Genomic DNA, 17,558 nt, shown 5'->3' on the forward strand with positions numbered 1-17,558 from the left:
CCAAGGACAGCTCCCCTCATTCGCTTTCTTGACTACAAAAATAATATAGGGGGGAAAAAAAATCTAGTTTCCAAAGCCAAAGACAACAGAGGAAAAACACGCTGAGCCGTACTTACACTGTTCTGCTTTCGTAGACATTTCGGAGACACTTCGGGAATCACAAAACCGACACTGTCAATTGTTTTTTGTCTTGTTCCTCGCCGGCGTTGTGTCCCCCTCACAGTCGTGAAAAAGTGACTAGCTTCCCCCTTGCAGCTCAGGCTCGGCTTGATTGTACCACTCTCCGTGCGGTGGGTTTATTCTTCTCAGCGGCATTACAGTCGAGTCCACGAGGCTTCTGCCGAATTAAACCGAGCTCCCATTTTGAGTCACTTTGATGATGACTGGAGAATTGTTGTTCTACGTCGAGAGAGGCATCTTGATAGACAGATGCTGCCACCGCACACCTTGCCAAATGGACTGATCCGTCTTTGACAAATTGTCATTCAAGAATTCGAGCAAGAACCCTATCAGGTCTGAGCTGATTAGAGGGGAAATCTCGCGCATTTTGAATAAATATTCGTATGTATCCCCTCCACCCACCCCGTGCTTCATATAGCCTAGGCCTATATTATGGGACTAAACATGCAACAGTTGGTTGTCATATTGTCATAACCATAACCATGACGTATCTTGATGGCAATCTATATTTTAACATGTAGCCTATTTTATTTCATTATTGTAGATAGATTAATATTTGTTCATTGCTTATTTGGCAATATTTTCCTCTTTTTGTTTAGTGAGGAGGAGGATGTCAAGGCTAGTTAGTTTTAGTTTTAGGCCTATATTACCCGTCCCGAGGGTTTTCATAGTCCACTTCACTGGCTGATTCAAACTCCACTCACTGTGTGCTGCTCCACTCTGGAGCTCTCCATGGTGCTGAACCTGTGTTGAGGCATTTTGACCACTAAATCAGCCATTTTTGCCCATTTAGTCAGGCCTAATTAGCCTATCTAATTATGAAGTCACCCCTGTGGGGTGCTCTTGTCTTTACACTTCCTGAAAGATTCAGTGCGATCGCAAGTAAAATGGCATAGCTGTGGCCGAACACTCACTCACTCACTCACTCACTCACAGCCAGACACACAGACACACAGACAGACACTTCACATTCTTATGATAGGATTGGAGTATTTAGGATTTTTGGTTTTAAAGGTCCCTATCTGACTTCTCTCAAAGCAAGTAAAGATAGACAAACTTCAGATTCCACAGCTAGAGAGACTGACAAGCCCTTTCTCAATCAGCCATGTTTGTGCCAAAAACTACTGGAGCATTTCCAGCTGATCTCCAGCTGATAACAACATCCTGTCTCTGGACTCTACTCCTGGAGTCAACCTTCTGCTGTTTAAATAGACATTTTTCCAAACATCCTTTTCATTATGCTGACTGTTTGCACCCGGATCAGCCTATATGGTTCATATGGCCTAAATAAAATATAACATCCGATGGAATAATATATATCACACTCTTTATACAGGGCAACAGTTTCATTGTGCTTCAAACACCATATTCTCAGTCTCTCTCTCTTTTTTTTAACCTTTTACACAAGTGAATGAGTTCCATACACTAATAGTAGGCTACATGTCTTCTTATTCTTCTCCATGCAGAACAGTCAGGGTTGTGGAGGTGGTCTCTGCTTGTAGACTGGGATGTGGTGCATGATCCATCCAGCCGGGCCCAGGAGTGTCACAGCAAACACACCGATGATAAAAAGAGATTGCTGTGAGAAAACCATTGAAGAAATACAGAGAAATGGCTGATTAATAGACGCCCTTATGCATTTGGGAATCAAACTATACAGCTGGATAAAGGAATCCCCATAGCACACACGTGCGCACACACACACACACACACACACACACACACACACACACACATGCACCTGCTGATCGGCTGCACAAAACACCCTTAAATCTTGTGCTTATGTTTTCCTTAAAATGTTTAACCTTAATCCAGATGGAAAGATTGAGCTTGGTTGGTAAAACCTGCAGTCTTGCTTATAGTTTATAGTGAACAGTTCACCCAAGAATGAAAATTCATCATCTACTCATGGTCTCATGCCAGTTGAAACACAGCTGAAGTTTGTCCATATAACACACAAGGAGTTTGCCAGCACAACTCAAGAGACAGCAGGTCCCCCTTGACTTCAGTTGTATTGTTGACTTCAGTTGTATTGTACTGAAGTCAATGGGGACCTGTTTTCTCTCTCAAGTTGTGCTGGCAAACTGTGTGTTATATGGACAAACTTCAGCTGTATTTCTTTCAACTGGCATGAGGGTGAGTAGATGATGACAGTATTAACATTTTTGGGTGAACTATTCCTTTAATGTCTGTCCTCTCCTGTCATCATGTGCAGGTTGACTGAGGTTCATGATATCACATCTCATCAGACGATTCAACACTATAGGCTAGCTTTCATTTCCATCTTCCTACCATCAAGCCCCCTCTGTCCCCTGGAACTCTGGCATTCACTCCAGCCAGGCTTTGTAAAAAAGAAAAAAGAGGAAAGAAAGCACCGCAGAGTCTAATAACGGCGTAACTTTGATGCCGCGTGGCCACTAGGGGCTCATCACATCATCCCCGATGACATCACAATTGCTCAAGCGACATCACTGAGGGCATCACCACCAATGACATCACAATTGCTCGAGTGACATCACTGATGACATAATCACCAATGACATCACAATTGCTCGAGTGACATCACTGATGACATCGATGATATCACTCACTGATGACATCATCACCGATGACATCACAATTCCTCGGTGTCATCGGTGTGACATCATCGGTGACCTGGCCACTTTCTTTCTTTTGTGGTCACAGAGAACTCTATGAGTCGAGATCATCACCGACCTGGCCACTTTTTTCATCGCCGATGACATCTCCAATTGCTCGGTGTCATCGGTGTGACATCATCGACGACCTGGCCACTTTCTTTTGTGAGGACGGACGGACATAGAGACAGACATACGAACAGACCCTCAAGACGCCTTGGCCCCTAGTGGCCACACCGTGAAAACCTATGCATCCCCCTGGAGACAGCTCAGCAGATTTATAAGACATTAACACTGAGCACTGTGTTTCACTTCCATCACAGGATCCCTTTACAGAAGCTTTGCACTGACTTATGGATAAGACATGAATAAAACATCTGTGCCTCTCTGCGGGCTGGGGAACACAATTTGCTTGAATTCCTCGCATCAGAGGCAGTAAAGTGATCACAGATACGGGCTTCTCAGATGAACTTAGCTGTGCTGTTTATAGCAGTGCATCTCAACCTTTTTCATATCATGGAACCCTAATGTAGTCCACACAGCCCATTTGATGAGATTCTTTTTCTCTCTGATCCAAATCTGAGACCATTTTTTACTGTTTGGTTTTGTTCCAAACAATAAAAACAAGAGAGAATCAAGAGAATCATTCCATGATCACTCCATTATTCTCTTGTAGCTAACAGTGACATGATAATCCAAATAGCCATTCTTCTACATTATCTATTGTGTTCACTTATGGTAAATGAAACAGTGCTGACATTTAACAATTCATCCATTTGCTGGGGACCCCTGGAACCTCAAGGATTGCTGGTGATCCCTAGACCCCAGGTTGAGAACTGGTTCACTGGTTTATATTTGTTTGGAGATCCATTGCTTTTCCAAATTTGATTAACCTTAGTTGAGCACCCAACTGCTAAGCACATGCAAATACATTAACAGAGAACCAGATAGTCCCTGTTGTTGCAGCAGCGTGTTTTCATACATTCATTCAACCTCACACAAAGACCGTTCCTACCACAGGCCCGATGTTATCCTTTGGTGGCTTGCTGTAGATGCTTGACCTGTTGTTCTTCTGAGCGGCCTTCATCTGAGCCATGGGCCCAGTCAGTGGGGGACGCCTAAGAACAGAAAACATCCCTCTGCTCGCTGGGTCCTGTTGGAAAGATCTCTTCACATCCTGTGAGATACTCACAGATAGTTGCCGTTTTTATCCAATTCCCATCGCTGTTCCTGGGAGGAGTCACTACCATGGATCAAAAACACTGAAGTAAACATCAACATACCGACCAGGCTCATCAGGATGAGAAATCTGGCCTCTTCTGTGAGACTGAGCTTCAACACCCACTGACTTAAAATAAAATAAAATAAAATAAAATAAAATAAAATAAAATAAAATAAAATAAAATAAAATAAAATAAAATAAAATAAAATAAAATAAAATAAATAAAAATAAAACACCATTACACCTTCCAGACAATAGTAGAACTAAATCATAATGAACATGCAACTGTTGTTTTCCACTCATCCTTAGTTGATCATATCAGATAAGGAAATGAAATGTAATTGTTTTATCAAATTGCAAAAAGAGGCGTCCTGGTGGCTCACCTGGCAGCATGCGTAGCACAAAGGCTAGGTCCTTCGCCCGGCCAACCCGGGTTCGAATCCGGCCTGCAGTCCTTTGTCGCATGTCATCCCCCTCTCTCTCTCCTCACCTTTCCTGTCTGCCTACTGTCCGATCTAAAATAAAATAAATAATGGGAAAAAGAGGATTCAACAACAGACAACGTCAACATTACTGCAAACTTTTAGGTATGTTTCAGGCATTCATACGATAAAAAGAGCAAAGATGGAAATAGATAACGTCAACGTTAGTTCACATATGCTGATAGATGACATATTTTGATCATGGATTATGTGAATTATAATATCACAATAGAGTAATGATGAATATTACTGTATATATTTATTATAATTGAGTATGGGGGATTTGTTTGTTTCCAGTTCTGTGTTCTGCCACAGCTATGTCATTTTATGTGTGATCGGGCTGAAACCTTCAGGGTGTGTAAAGGGTGTGTGACTGACGGAGCCGGATTAGGCTAATTAGCTAATGATGTGATGTCATCAGGGATGATGTCAAAAGTGACGTCATAAGGGCGCGCACACACACACACACACACACACACACACACACACACACACACACACACACACACACACACACACAAGGAGGCATTGTGACAAGACTGATCAGCGATGTCACACACACACACACACACACACACACACACAAGGAGGCATTGTGACAAGACTGATCACATGACTGATCAGTGATGTCATAGGGACACACACACACACACACACACACACACACACACACACACACACACACACACACACACACACACACACACACACACACACACACACACACACACACACACACACACACAGATGATTTCATCAGTGTATTCATAATGGGGGGCACACAGACACACACACACATAGCCTGGGTAAACCCAGCCCCCAGTGACCTGCTCTCAGGCTTACCCTGCTTACAGTCACAAGTAGTAGTGACTGAGAGCAGGTCTGAGAGCAGGTCACGTGGGGGCTGGGTTTACCCAGGCTAACACACACACACACACACACACACACACACACACACACACACACACACACACACACACACACACACACACACACACACACACACACACACACATACGGAGGCATTGTGACATCACAAATTTTAGTGAGCAACACAACACACACACACACCCACACGTGCAAATAGGGCAGACGAGGCCACGTAGCGGCCGAGCTGGCCATCGAGCGCGCATAGTGTCGCATAGCCTTGCTCGTCCTGCAGCTTGCCGGGCTGGCCCTGCAGCTCGCATTCGTAGCTCGGCTGCTGCGCAGCCTTGCCCGCAGCTCGGCTGCTGTGTGGCCTTGCCTGCCCTATTGCCTGCCCTATTGGCGCGTGCACAATGTCTCCATCTCTCTCCCTCAGTCTCTCCCCCTCTCTCTCCCTCTCCTCTCTCCCTCTCCACAATGCCTCTGAGATCACTGATGATGTCACAATTCATGACATTACTGATTACATCATCAGTGGGACTTTGTGTGTGTGTGAGAGAGTGAATTTCTGACATCACTGATGATATCATCAGTGGGACGACAGACAGAGAAACAAACAGAGCCCCAGCCCCCTTTTATATAGTGATGATAATATATGTGAGTGTGTGTGTGTGTGTGTGTGTGTGTGTGTGTGTGTGTATATATATATATTATATATATATATTATATACACACACACACACACACACACACACACACATATATATATATATATATATATATATATATATATATATATATATATATATATATATATATATATATATATATATATATATATATATATATATATAAAATATAAAATAAACCCATCCACATAATTGTCAAAAGCATTACCTCTATCTACAGGACTTAAGACAAGAGGCCCACAATACAGATTATATGTATTGTGTCGCCCTCAATTGGCAGTCAATGGAACTTCAATCAGCTGTAGCTCGAGCCAGCCAACTATTCTCCCTGCAGGCCACTGTAGCTTCAGCGTTACATAATAAAGTCCCGGTAATACACTTTAATTTCTTATATATTATGTACTAGTATTCCGCAAGGCTGCACCTCGTTGGGTTTTGGTATGCGTCCGCCTTTCTGCATTTCACAATTGCATTTTTAATTAACTAAATTGTAAAATTCGTACAGGAATCTAATATAGGGTTTGGAGATAATATAAAGTCAAAACTAGATAACGAACAAATGTTAAGACTAATTCCAACAGCAGCCACATGAAGGAGGCGCAGTTAAAAATGAAGAGTTTGTTGACATTCCGAATAGAATAGCACAGCATAGCATAGCATAGCATAGCATAGAATCGAATCGGATCGGATCGAATCAGGGGGTGTAAACCGTGGTGTAAACCCAGCGATTTTATTTGAGGAATAGAGTTGATATAGGTTAGTCCAAACAGTTCATTTAATCTAACTTTAATTAACAGTAGGCTAATTAATTGATCATATCTCTGAAGAAGACTGCAGGAAGTCACTAGTCAGCAGTCGAAACTGTCAAGTAGGTAGCCTATGACAAACAAAAACCTACTCGTCTTTTCATATGAACAATTAATTAGAGTTGATATACTTTTTCAGGCTATAAACTTACATTGCCTAAATTCATAACATCATCAAATATCAAGGTGATGCAAGTTATATGGTATTTTGAAGGAGGGAAACAACATAAATACGTACTTTAATTTAAGAATAGAATAGAATAGAATAGAATAGAATAGAATAGAATAGAATAGAATAGAATTCATCTTAACTAACAGCCCTGAACAGGCTACATGTAAATAGCTAGAGGACGTTGTAGTATAATAATCACTTATTTAAATGAACCGCTAGAGGGCGCTCGTAAATGTATTATTGCTATTATTGCACATAGTCTGCCTGGAGTACTGTCGGGCCTCTTCACTGACTGAGCTATGCAATGTGTCAAGTTAGCCAGCGATAGACCCAAAAATACAGGAAGTGAGGTGATTTTGCATCCAAAATAAAAGCATAACTTGTCATGAGTGTTTGGAGGGGGCTTTCTCTGGCTGAGTTGGCCTGTACCTGAAGTTATCACAGAGCTCTATGTTAAAATGAACTATTTTCATATAAGAATATTGTGGTTATGTTTAGTGCTAGAATCTTTCCTCTTGCAATCCTGCCTATATTGAATTGACTCGTTTTAAGTTACAACAACAACAACATTATCAACATCATCAACAACAACAACAACAACAACAACATCATCATCATCATCATCAACAGCAACAACAACAAAAACAACAACACTACTACTACTACTACTAGTACTACTACTACGAGTACTACTAGTACTACTACTACGAGGATGGCACGGTGGCTCAGTGGTTAACACTGTTGCCTCACAGCAAGAAGGTCCCGGGTTCGAACCCCGGTCCGTCCCAGGTCCTTTCTGTGTGGAGTTTGCATGTTCTCCCTGTGTCCGTGTGGGTTTTCTCCAGGTGCTCTGGTTTCCTCCCACCATCAAGAAAGACATGTATGTTAGGGTATACTCCTGTCAGTGCCCCTGACCAAGGTACTGGCAAAAGAACTGGAGTTGGTCCCCGGGCGCTGCACAGTGGCTGCCCACTGCTCCTAGTTCTAGGAAGGTTCCTAGTAGAGGATGGGTCAAATGCAGAGGATGAATTTCCCCAAGGGGATAAATAAAGGATAACTTAACTTAACTACTACAAAAATTATTTATTTTTGAAAATCATGACCGGAAGCCCTGTGTTATATGTTCTGGTTAGCTTTACATTGGTGGCGTTGGGATATGGGATAGGCCATAACAACCACCCAACAAGGCGTTGTGCTACTAAGGGGAAATACCTAGCCGAAGCGAGAACAAAAACGGGTTTAGTTTAGTTATAATTGTCGGGGAAATACAGAAAATCCACCGAAAAGTCGATGCAAGTGAGAATTGTAGCAGATTAGAGATCAACTGTGGTGGCCGTTGACGTCGAGCCGTGCGTAATGAACTGAGTTGGAAAAAGAAGGTGTTGAGCTGCATTTTTTTCTCCCCCTCTCTGCCAGGGACAACTTGGGTCGGGAGTACTGGGTGAACTACGAGGTGATCAGAAGAAGAAGAATGCACAAAACGCCATCGACTTTGTGGTAAATATATTAAACGCCAGCTTTTCCACAGTTCCATCGCCTCCTGCTCGAAGTAGCGTTAAATCGCTGCTTCCTATGGGTGAAGTCAAAGCGACACAGCCTAGATAGCCTACCCTACTCCCTAGCCTCTTGATATGCTACTAATTACAGGGCTGTTGTGGATATGATTCCTCTAGCTAGGCTGTGGCGACATTTTTGGACAGCTGTTTATTTTTTCATAAGCTGAGACAAACATTCCACCTATTTTTTTTTCTCTTATAACCACTTTTGCCAAGGCTTCCGCTGAGCATCGATAGCCTTATAGCAACAATAGCTCCGTGATCCTATGCTACTAACAAAGCCTTTGTAGCTTAAATTATTTTTATATACACAATTATTTTATTTCCAGTAGGCTATATCGATGGAAAAGTGTGGGTTGGATGTAGATGTTCATGTAGCAGATCAGCCTACATGTTGCAGTTTATTGCTACTGTGTCAAAGAGTTGTTGATAGGTTGTGCTATGGCAACAATGTAGCCTGTCATCTGGCTATTGCAGTTGATAGCCTACTTGTGGTGAAAGGTTACCTCATTTGCTTATCACTGTCTACCCATATTCAAATAGGCAGTTAAAATTGAAGTGGGCTGCTTCAGTAATTGCTATAGGTTTTATTAATTTTTATAGAAGTGGGCATCCTATCTTGCCATTGGCTATATTATTACTCACCTACCATAAAGGACTCCCCCTCCCATCCTATGCAGTTTTAATACTCATTGTGTTCGACGACAATACACTTTGTTTGTGTGTGTGTGTGTGTGTGTGTGTGTGTGTGTGTGTGTGTGTGTGTGTCTCATTTAAATGGCGAGCACAGCGGCCCCATAAGTGGTAATCCTGGGGTAATCTCACTGAAATTGTGTTTAGGCTCAGCGTTCTGCACAGCCTGTCTTCTTCTGAAAGGTAGCCTGCCTGCCTGTCTTTTGCATTGGCTGACGGCTGTGCTCTGGAGTGTTTAGGTTGCTCATTTATTTCACCAGGTCGTGTCAGTGCTCCGGCTCCAGGCCCATATAATCACATGTCATTATTGGATTTACATACTCAGGAGGAGTGCACAAGAGGCTCTGTGCTTGCAAGTACTTACTTGCCTTACTTGTATGAGCTGGACTTTGGCCTGAATGCTGTTTACACTGGCCAGTCCGACAGAAAACTCAACAAGGAGCATTAGAGAGAGAGAGAGAGCTCTTAAAAAAGCTCTCATTGTTTCCTGGGCTGCCATTCATTCTCTGGAGATAGACTGTCTGGCTGTGTTTAAGTGTGCGCGCACTGTGCGTTTCTTTATTGAAAAGATTCCCCTGTTGAGTGTTGCTTTGCAAGCTGAGTATATCCTCCATTTTCTTTGTCCCATCAGATATTGTCATCTCTTGACCCAAAGGTCAGGACTCTTAAGTAAACATTTTGGAGCAATGGAGCCAGATGGGCAATATTACCTATGATAGGTATGGCATCTTTCTTCACAAAATGTGCAGATAACAGCACTCACCATGTGTTGGTTATTATGGTTGGTAATGTCAATTGTAAATCTCATGTGTTGCTTGTGTATCATCATGGCCTTTAGAGCTAGAAATTGGAAGAGTCTGACAAGTAACTCTGTGAAATGCCAAATGCAGCACTGTGGCTCACATTGTTGGTTGACACAGGATAATCCAGAGGCTCCCCACCCTGAGTCATCATGGTGACATTAACACTTTTCCTCTGTATCTCTTTGTTATTTTTTCTGTGTATTTCTGTTTTCCAGTCTATTCTGATAGTTTCCTGTAGCTCTCCTGGCAGAGACTGTAATCAGTTGAATGGCTGGAGGGGTGCAGTGGTGGCCCAATGGTTAGAGAAGCGAGCTTGTGACGGGAAGGTCGTTGGTTCAATCCCTGTGACCGGCAGGATAAATCTGGGTGCGGAAAGTGAAAAAGCAGTGCTTGCTTGCCCCTCCCTCATTACCACCACTGAGGTGCCCTTGAGCAAGGCCCTTAACCCCAACCGCTCCAGTGGAGCTGCTCAGTGGTGTGAATGTGTGTGAATGTGAACAGGGCACTCCTGAAAAAGACAGCATTGTGAGACTCAGTGAGACTCCCCTGTATAAATAAAGGTAAAAAAAAATCACTGTTCTGATTGGCCTGATTGGCAAAAGCATTGCAGAGGTAAGCAGCAGTCTGCTCTGCCTCTGACTTTTGTCTCTTTGGCTATCTGTTCAGATAGATGAATGATGACATCATCATTATTTATTTGCTTTAGTTTCCGGCTGTGTTAAATATTCCAATCCATTGTACGACTTGCTGTGGCAGTCACATCAACACTGCGGAGGTCACTCTGTGTTGGAATGTTCTGGTTGCCCCTCCGCGCTGCATTGCTTATTATGACCCTTTTAGAGCGCCTATGATTGTATCAAATATCCAAAGAGTCACACAGTCTACAATTACAGTCTACAATTACAGTCTACAGTCTCAGGCAGGAGTTTTGGCCAGCTTGGTTAGCAAAGCACATAATGGATAACTCTCCCTACTGGTCATTTAACAGCTTATGTGACAGCAGAAAACGCAGGCGTTTTATACAAAAGTGTTTTATGCTCCTAGATTTATCATGAGCTGGGAGTCTAACTAGGGATTAGTTTGGGAGTTGCATTTTTTGTGGTATTAATTGGGCAAGACCCCCAGATTATTAGGCGATTCCTTAACAATCAGTCATCTTTCTCTCCTGATATTTGAGTACAGAAACTAAATTATTCGCATTTCCTCTGGGTTTAGCATGATGGGACATCATAAGCTAATAACATGTTAACAATTGACCTGAAATTGTCGAATAAAAATTCCCAGTAGTAGAAATTAAACGTACTGTAAGAGGCATATTTGTGAGAGCTTTGACACATTGAGAGCACTTAAAGCTACTGTGTCATTTTAGAACGGGAAAATGTGGTGGGAATATATTTCTGTATTTCTGTTGTAGGGCTAGGCAATATGGTTGAAATCAATATCACGATAATCACAAAGTTTTTTTTTCTGGTTTCGATATCTATCACGATATGGCTCATGTATGCAAAATCGTGTTAAGTCCAGTTCAACTGAATGATAATGTCAAACAAAATAAAAATTATTTAAATAATATCCCTTAGAAATGTTTCATACTTCATTTTGTGTAAAATTTGCTTGTCATCATCAGTTCAGACAGCAGACATGTGTGTCACGATATTAAAATATCTTCATATCATCACGATATGATTCTACTGAAAGACGATAAACGATGATATTGAATTATCGCCCAGCCCTATTCTGTTGCTGCTATTTCATTCAGGCACTTTAGAAACAGCCCTTTGTAAAAAGATGAGATGCTGTGTCACTGTTCTAAACAAACAGGACTGTCAAAGGAAGTGATTTTACCATCGCTTCATATAGGACTTATTTTCTCAGTGGGTCTGGAGAACTCCTCAGTACCCAGGTTTTTTGCTAGGTTTTTTGTGCCATTTGAGAATAACGGTGTGAAAGAAGCACACGGTGTCTCAGATATGAAGAAAGAGGTTTGGGGTGTTGCTGCTTTTTAGATTTGTAGACTATTATGCACACTATAAGGCTAACATGGAAAACTTTGAGTTAAATGGTACCGTGGTCTTGATAGGATCTCTACTGTTGCTCTGATTCAAATGGCTGGCTGTGTGTCTATTTACTTAGCTGAGTTGTGGCATGGGGTGATGGTCTCTTTAGAGGTGTGTGTGTGTGTGTGTGTGTCTGAGATGTTTGAGAAGAGGATTAGGAAAGGAGAACCGTGCACCAACTTATTCCCTTTTCTCTAGCCATGATGAAGAAATCCATATAAATCATTGATAAAGTGACTTCACTGTCATTTGAATAATACATCGGTCCTGTGCTTGTGCCAAGCATTTTTCTATGGTAACGTGCTGTGGGAGGCTGCTGTCTGTCTGTTATACCTTTATACCTGTATGCCCTAACGTGCTGTGGGAGGCTACTGTCTGTTATACCTTTATACCTGTGTATACCCTAAGGGCCTGTGTCCACCTAGCGTCTTTTCCTCAGGTCCAGCGTCTTTTTTCAGTTGTTTCCAATGGGGGTAGAGCGTATGCGAGCGCACACGGACGTCTAGAGAAAGTGCGCTGCACCCAGCGTCTATTTTCAGAGCGCTCCGCCGTTTTTGTGCGCCGGCTCCCAGCGCTCCCAGCTGAGAATAATTTAACTTTTCAGAAAGACGCTGGTGTCGGGTGCTCCTTTTCTGGCAACTAATCATATGGAGAAACTATCGCAACAGAGACAGAAAGGCTCAATTGTGGGAGCAGATTGGCTAGACACTTAATATTTCTGGTGAGTGTTGTGCTTACTGCTTTTAATAGCGTAGCCTACCTGTGTTGTTATAGCTTCTGTGTTGTTGTGATAGCTGACAGCTAGCAAGCTACTACCGCACTGAACTAACGTTAGTTTGAGACTGCTTCCTTGTATATTGTGCACTGGAATCAGCGCTCCCCAGCGCACTCCCAGCGTTTAACGTCGGAAAAAGACGCTAGGTGGACACAGGCCCTAACCCTAATGTGCTGTGGGAGGCTACTGTCTGTTATACCTTTATACCCTAACGTGCTGTGGGAGGCTGCTGTCTGTTATACCTTTATACCTGTATACCCTAACATGCTGTGGGAGGCTGCTGTCTGTCTGTTATACCTGTATACCCTAACCCTAGTCTCAACGCCAGACCATGAGAGTTCTTACGCTGATACACTATGTTACTGCATGCTGCAGATCTCTCTCTGGGTCTGGGACACTCCCCTCAGCCAGCTGGTGTAGGAAGTGAACCGTTCACTTGGCCAGTGAGTGGCCAGTGGTGGATTCAGCCTTCACCAATCGGTAACGATTTTGCGATCAGTGATGGCACGGGAGGCGCAGCCCATTTTTCGAACCTCTCTCATTGGTGCTACGACCTGTCACTCATTCAATTTCAACGCCCTCCAGACCCGCCCTCAAATACCAGCTGTGGCTGTGAAGCGGCACACACTCATTTATGTAGTATGCGGAGCGCAGCCATTCAACTTAATATTTGAGTCTGCGAAGAGACTACCCTAACCCCTAACGCGCTGTGGGAGGCTGCTGTATGTCTGTTATACCTGTATACCATAAAGGCCTAAACAGACTCGTCCGTCCGCCTCGAATTGGAGCCGTCTCGCTGTCTGCCGGCGCCAGCGAGCCCTACACGCTAGGACGTCACTACACCTTCCCTCCTGGAAAATGGCGGCGATTGAGTGCAAGGCAGTCTGAATGAAATTGAATGCAACGTTCCCAATTCTATGTATTAAATTCTAAAAAACGACCCTCAACATTTGGGAAGGCTAAGCCACACAACTAGTTTGTTATAATCTAACACATCATCCTTCAAAGACGACTTTACGACGATCAGGACGGTAAGGACTGCTGACGTCACGCACGTATCGTCGCCGCTGAGTCACATTTTCGAGCAGCCCCCGTCAGCCAACGGCGCCCCCTCCCCGTATGACGGCGCTCCACCCGCCGTCATACGGGGAGGGCGGGGCGAGGCTCTGACGGACGAGTCTGTTTAGGCCTTCACCCTAACGTGCTGTGGGAGGCTGCTGTCTGTCTGTTATACCTTTGCAAGCCGGCTGAGGCAAGGTGAACAGTTTGAAGTGTGTGTGTGTGTGTGTGTGTGTGTGCGAGAGATGGGTGGGGGTGGAAAGACAGAGCCTTTCTGCTGTCACCTCTCATTAGAGACACATACTCCAGCTAGGCCGGCCTCTGCCCTTGCAGTCTATGGCACTGCCCTCCTTTGCGCTCACCCCCAACTCAACAGACCGGCACACTTTGGAGTCTAACCCACAGAAACGCCTCTTTATTCCTCAGCATCACAAACAGGATGGAGTCTAACCCATAGAAATGCCTCTTTATTCCTCAGCATCACAAACAGGATGGAGTCTAACCCACAGAAGTGCCTCTTTATTCCTCAGCATCACAAACAGGATGGAGTCTAACCCATAGAAATGCCTCTTTATTCCTCAGCATCACAAACAGGATGGAGTCTAACCCATAGAAGTGCCTCTTTATTCCTCAGCATCACAAACAGGATGGAGTCTAACCCACAGAAGTGCCTCTTTATTCCTCAGCATCACAAACAGGATGGAGTCTAACCCACAGAAATGCCTCTTTATTCCTCAGGATCACAAACAGGATGGAGTCTAACACACAGAAACGCCTCTTTATTCCTCAGCATCACCAACATGATGGAGTCTAACCCACAGAAATGCCTCTTTATTCCTCAGCATCACAAACAGGATGGAGTCTAACCCACAGAAACGCCTCTTTATTCCTCAGCATCACAAACAGGATGGAGTCTAACCCATAGAAGTGCCTCTTTATTCCTCAGCATCACAAACAGGATGGAGTCTAACCCACAGAAGTGCCTCTTTATTCCTCAGCATCACAAACAGGATGGAGTCTAACCCACAGAAGCACCTCTTTATTCCTCAGCATCACAAACAGGATGGAGTCTAACCCACAGAAATGCCTCTTTATTCCTCAGCATCACAAACAGGATGGAGTCTAACCCACAGAAACGCCTCTTTATTCCTCAGGATCACAAACAGGATGGAGTCTAACACACAGAAACGCCTCTTTATTCCTCAGCATCACAAACAGGGTGGAGTCTAACACACAGAAACGCCTCTTTATTCCTCAGCGTCACAAACAGGATGGAGTCTAACACAGAAATGCCTCTTTATTCCTCAGCATCACAAACAGGATGGAGTCTAACACACAGAAACGCCTCTTTATTCCTCAGCATCACAAACAGGGTGGAGTCTAACACACAGAAATGCCTCTTTATTCCTCAGCATCACAAACAGGATGGAGTCTAACCCACAGAAACGCCTCTTTATTCCTCAGGATCACAAACAGGATGGAGTCTAACACACAGAAACGCCTCTTTATTCCTCAGCATCACAAACAGGGTGGAGTCTAACACACAGAAACGCCTCTTTATTCCTCAGCGTCACAAACAGGATGGAGTCTAACACAGAAATGCCTCTTTATTCCTCAGCATCACAAACAGGATGGAGTCTAACACACAGAAACGCCTCTTTATTCCTCAGCATCACAAACAGGGTGGAGTCTAACACACAGAAATGCCTCTTTATTCCTCAGCATCACAAACAGGATGGAGTCTAACCCATAGAAATGCATCTTTATTCCTCAGGATCACAAACAGGATGGAGTCTAACCCATAGAAATGCCTCTTTATTCCTCAGCATCACAAACAGGATGGAGTCTAACCCATAGAAACGCCTCTTTATTCCTCAGCATCACAAACAGGATGGAGTCTAACCCACAGAAACGCCTCTTTATTCCTCAGGATCACAAACAGGATGGAGTCTAACCCATAGAAATGCCTCTTTATTCTTCAGCATCACAAACAGGATGGAGTCTAACCCACAGAAGTGCCTCTTTATTCCTCAGGATCACAAACAGGATGGAGTCTAACCCACAGAAACGCCTCTTTATTCCTCAGGATCACAAACATGATGGTGGTGATGCTTCTTATTGAACAGTGCCAGTGCTGCCGCTTGGTTCTCAAGGAACTAGCTGTCCTAAATTATGCTTTTAGAATCCTGCACTGCAGCTAAAGTTAAATTTGGTTCACTCATTTGAATGGGTTTAAGCTGTGGGTCTGTGTCGCTGCTGGGAGGTAGTGTATTGTTCTACTGATGTGATGCTTGTATTGTCTTATTCTGTCTTTCCTCTGCTCCTTGGAGGACCCCCCCCTACCCTCTTTTGTAAACAAGACTTCCTCCTCTCTCCTACATATTCAAATTCAATTTCTAATTTTGTCCAAATGATTTCCCTGAAGATTGTCTTATTTAAACTAGTCTAATGAAATCAAGATCAACAAATATTTGTGTGTGTGTGTGTGTGTCTGGGGGGGGGGGGCTGCTTAGAGTGCTGCTCTACAGGGGCAGACAGCGTGATTTATTAGTATGGTAGGCAGAAAAAAGTAACTAGCAGTCTGAGATAAAGCAGATCGACCATCACACTGCAGTTCTCTGGCCGGCCCGGCCTCACCTAGGACAGAGACAGGGCCTATATACATGTGACTGTTTCTGCATTGAGTTATTTAAAGGCCGGGTGCAATGAGAATCACATTACCCAATGGTAATGTTTAACAAAGGGCGTATATAAAGTTACCCAAACTGTCAGTGCTGTGGACATTTGAGAAGTTACTGTATCCGTCTGGTTTGTCAGCAGAATCAAACTGATTTTGATATCCAATCCACCTTCCTGTATAAATGACATATTCCCAGATTTTAATGAATGCCCTGATTGGTTGACAGTATGTTTACTTAATGAGGGGCACAGTAGTCTGTCAGACAGCTAGGAACAATATGAAAAGAGAGAGCAGGCGGGGGTAAAGTCATGACTGTTATGCGGTCTCACTTCTCTCCTTATCTTGAACACAAGGTTTTCAGAGTATATTGATCATGTTTTGGAGATGCGCCGGCTGCCCAGATTATTGTATTTTTTTTTGTATTTTGTGTGATGTGATGCACTTGCACTCATCCGGCTTTTCAAACTTGACGTTTCTCATGAATGTTGTTTATAAAACAACAAAGTAATGATGTGAAGATGTAACGCTGTCAAGCACTGAATGATAGCCTTTTCCTTCAGACTATGAAATGTCTATTTTATCCTCTTTTTTTATTTTTTCTTATGTCATCCATTTTATGTGAAGCACTTTGAACTGCATCTGTGTATGAAATGTGCTATACAAATAAATTGCTTGACTTGACTTGACTTTCCATCGTGGTCGTCTCAAGACTTCACTAATGAAAGAGTCCTCCCATGCCCTAGCCAAAATTATTTTGGAAATCTGTCGGGCATTAAGCTCACCTTATTTCTGCACTTTGAAGGCACAGGTAGGGTCGCATGGGGCAACCTTATTATATCGGAATCTTAGTTGCGCCAAAAGGTGAGCGGTTATTCTTTTAA

At 43.3% G+C, this 17,558-nt stretch overlaps 2 protein-coding genes across 6 annotated transcripts in view; one reads left to right on the plus strand and one right to left on the minus strand.

Annotated features, from left to right (window-relative positions):
• unc79 (unc-79 homolog, NALCN channel complex subunit) overlaps positions 1-138 on the minus strand; it is a gene marked incomplete at both ends in the record, with an annotated part of 44,655 nt that extends 44,517 nt beyond the window's left edge. For all 5 annotated transcript variants that reach the window (XM_083633812.1, XM_083633811.1, XM_083633810.1 and 2 more), the window contains one exon: positions 117-138. In XM_083633812.1, coding sequence (XP_083489938.1) covers positions 117-138 — 22 coding nt within the window. The remainder of the gene's footprint in view (positions 1-116) is intronic.
• An 8,124-nt stretch (positions 139-8,262) lies between these two features.
• The window catches only part of btbd7 (BTB (POZ) domain containing 7), a 33,654-nt gene continuing 24,358 nt past the window's right edge, over positions 8,263-17,558 (plus strand). The window contains exon 1 of the mRNA XM_083633621.1: positions 8,263-8,551. The gene's annotated coding sequence lies outside the window, so the exon portion shown is untranslated. The remainder of the gene's footprint in view (positions 8,552-17,558) is intronic.

The sequence above is a fragment of the Poromitra crassiceps genome, assembly GCF_964638095.1.
Source record: "Poromitra crassiceps genome assembly, chromosome: 3".
NCBI lineage: Eukaryota > Metazoa > Chordata > Actinopteri > Beryciformes > Melamphaidae > Poromitra > Poromitra crassiceps.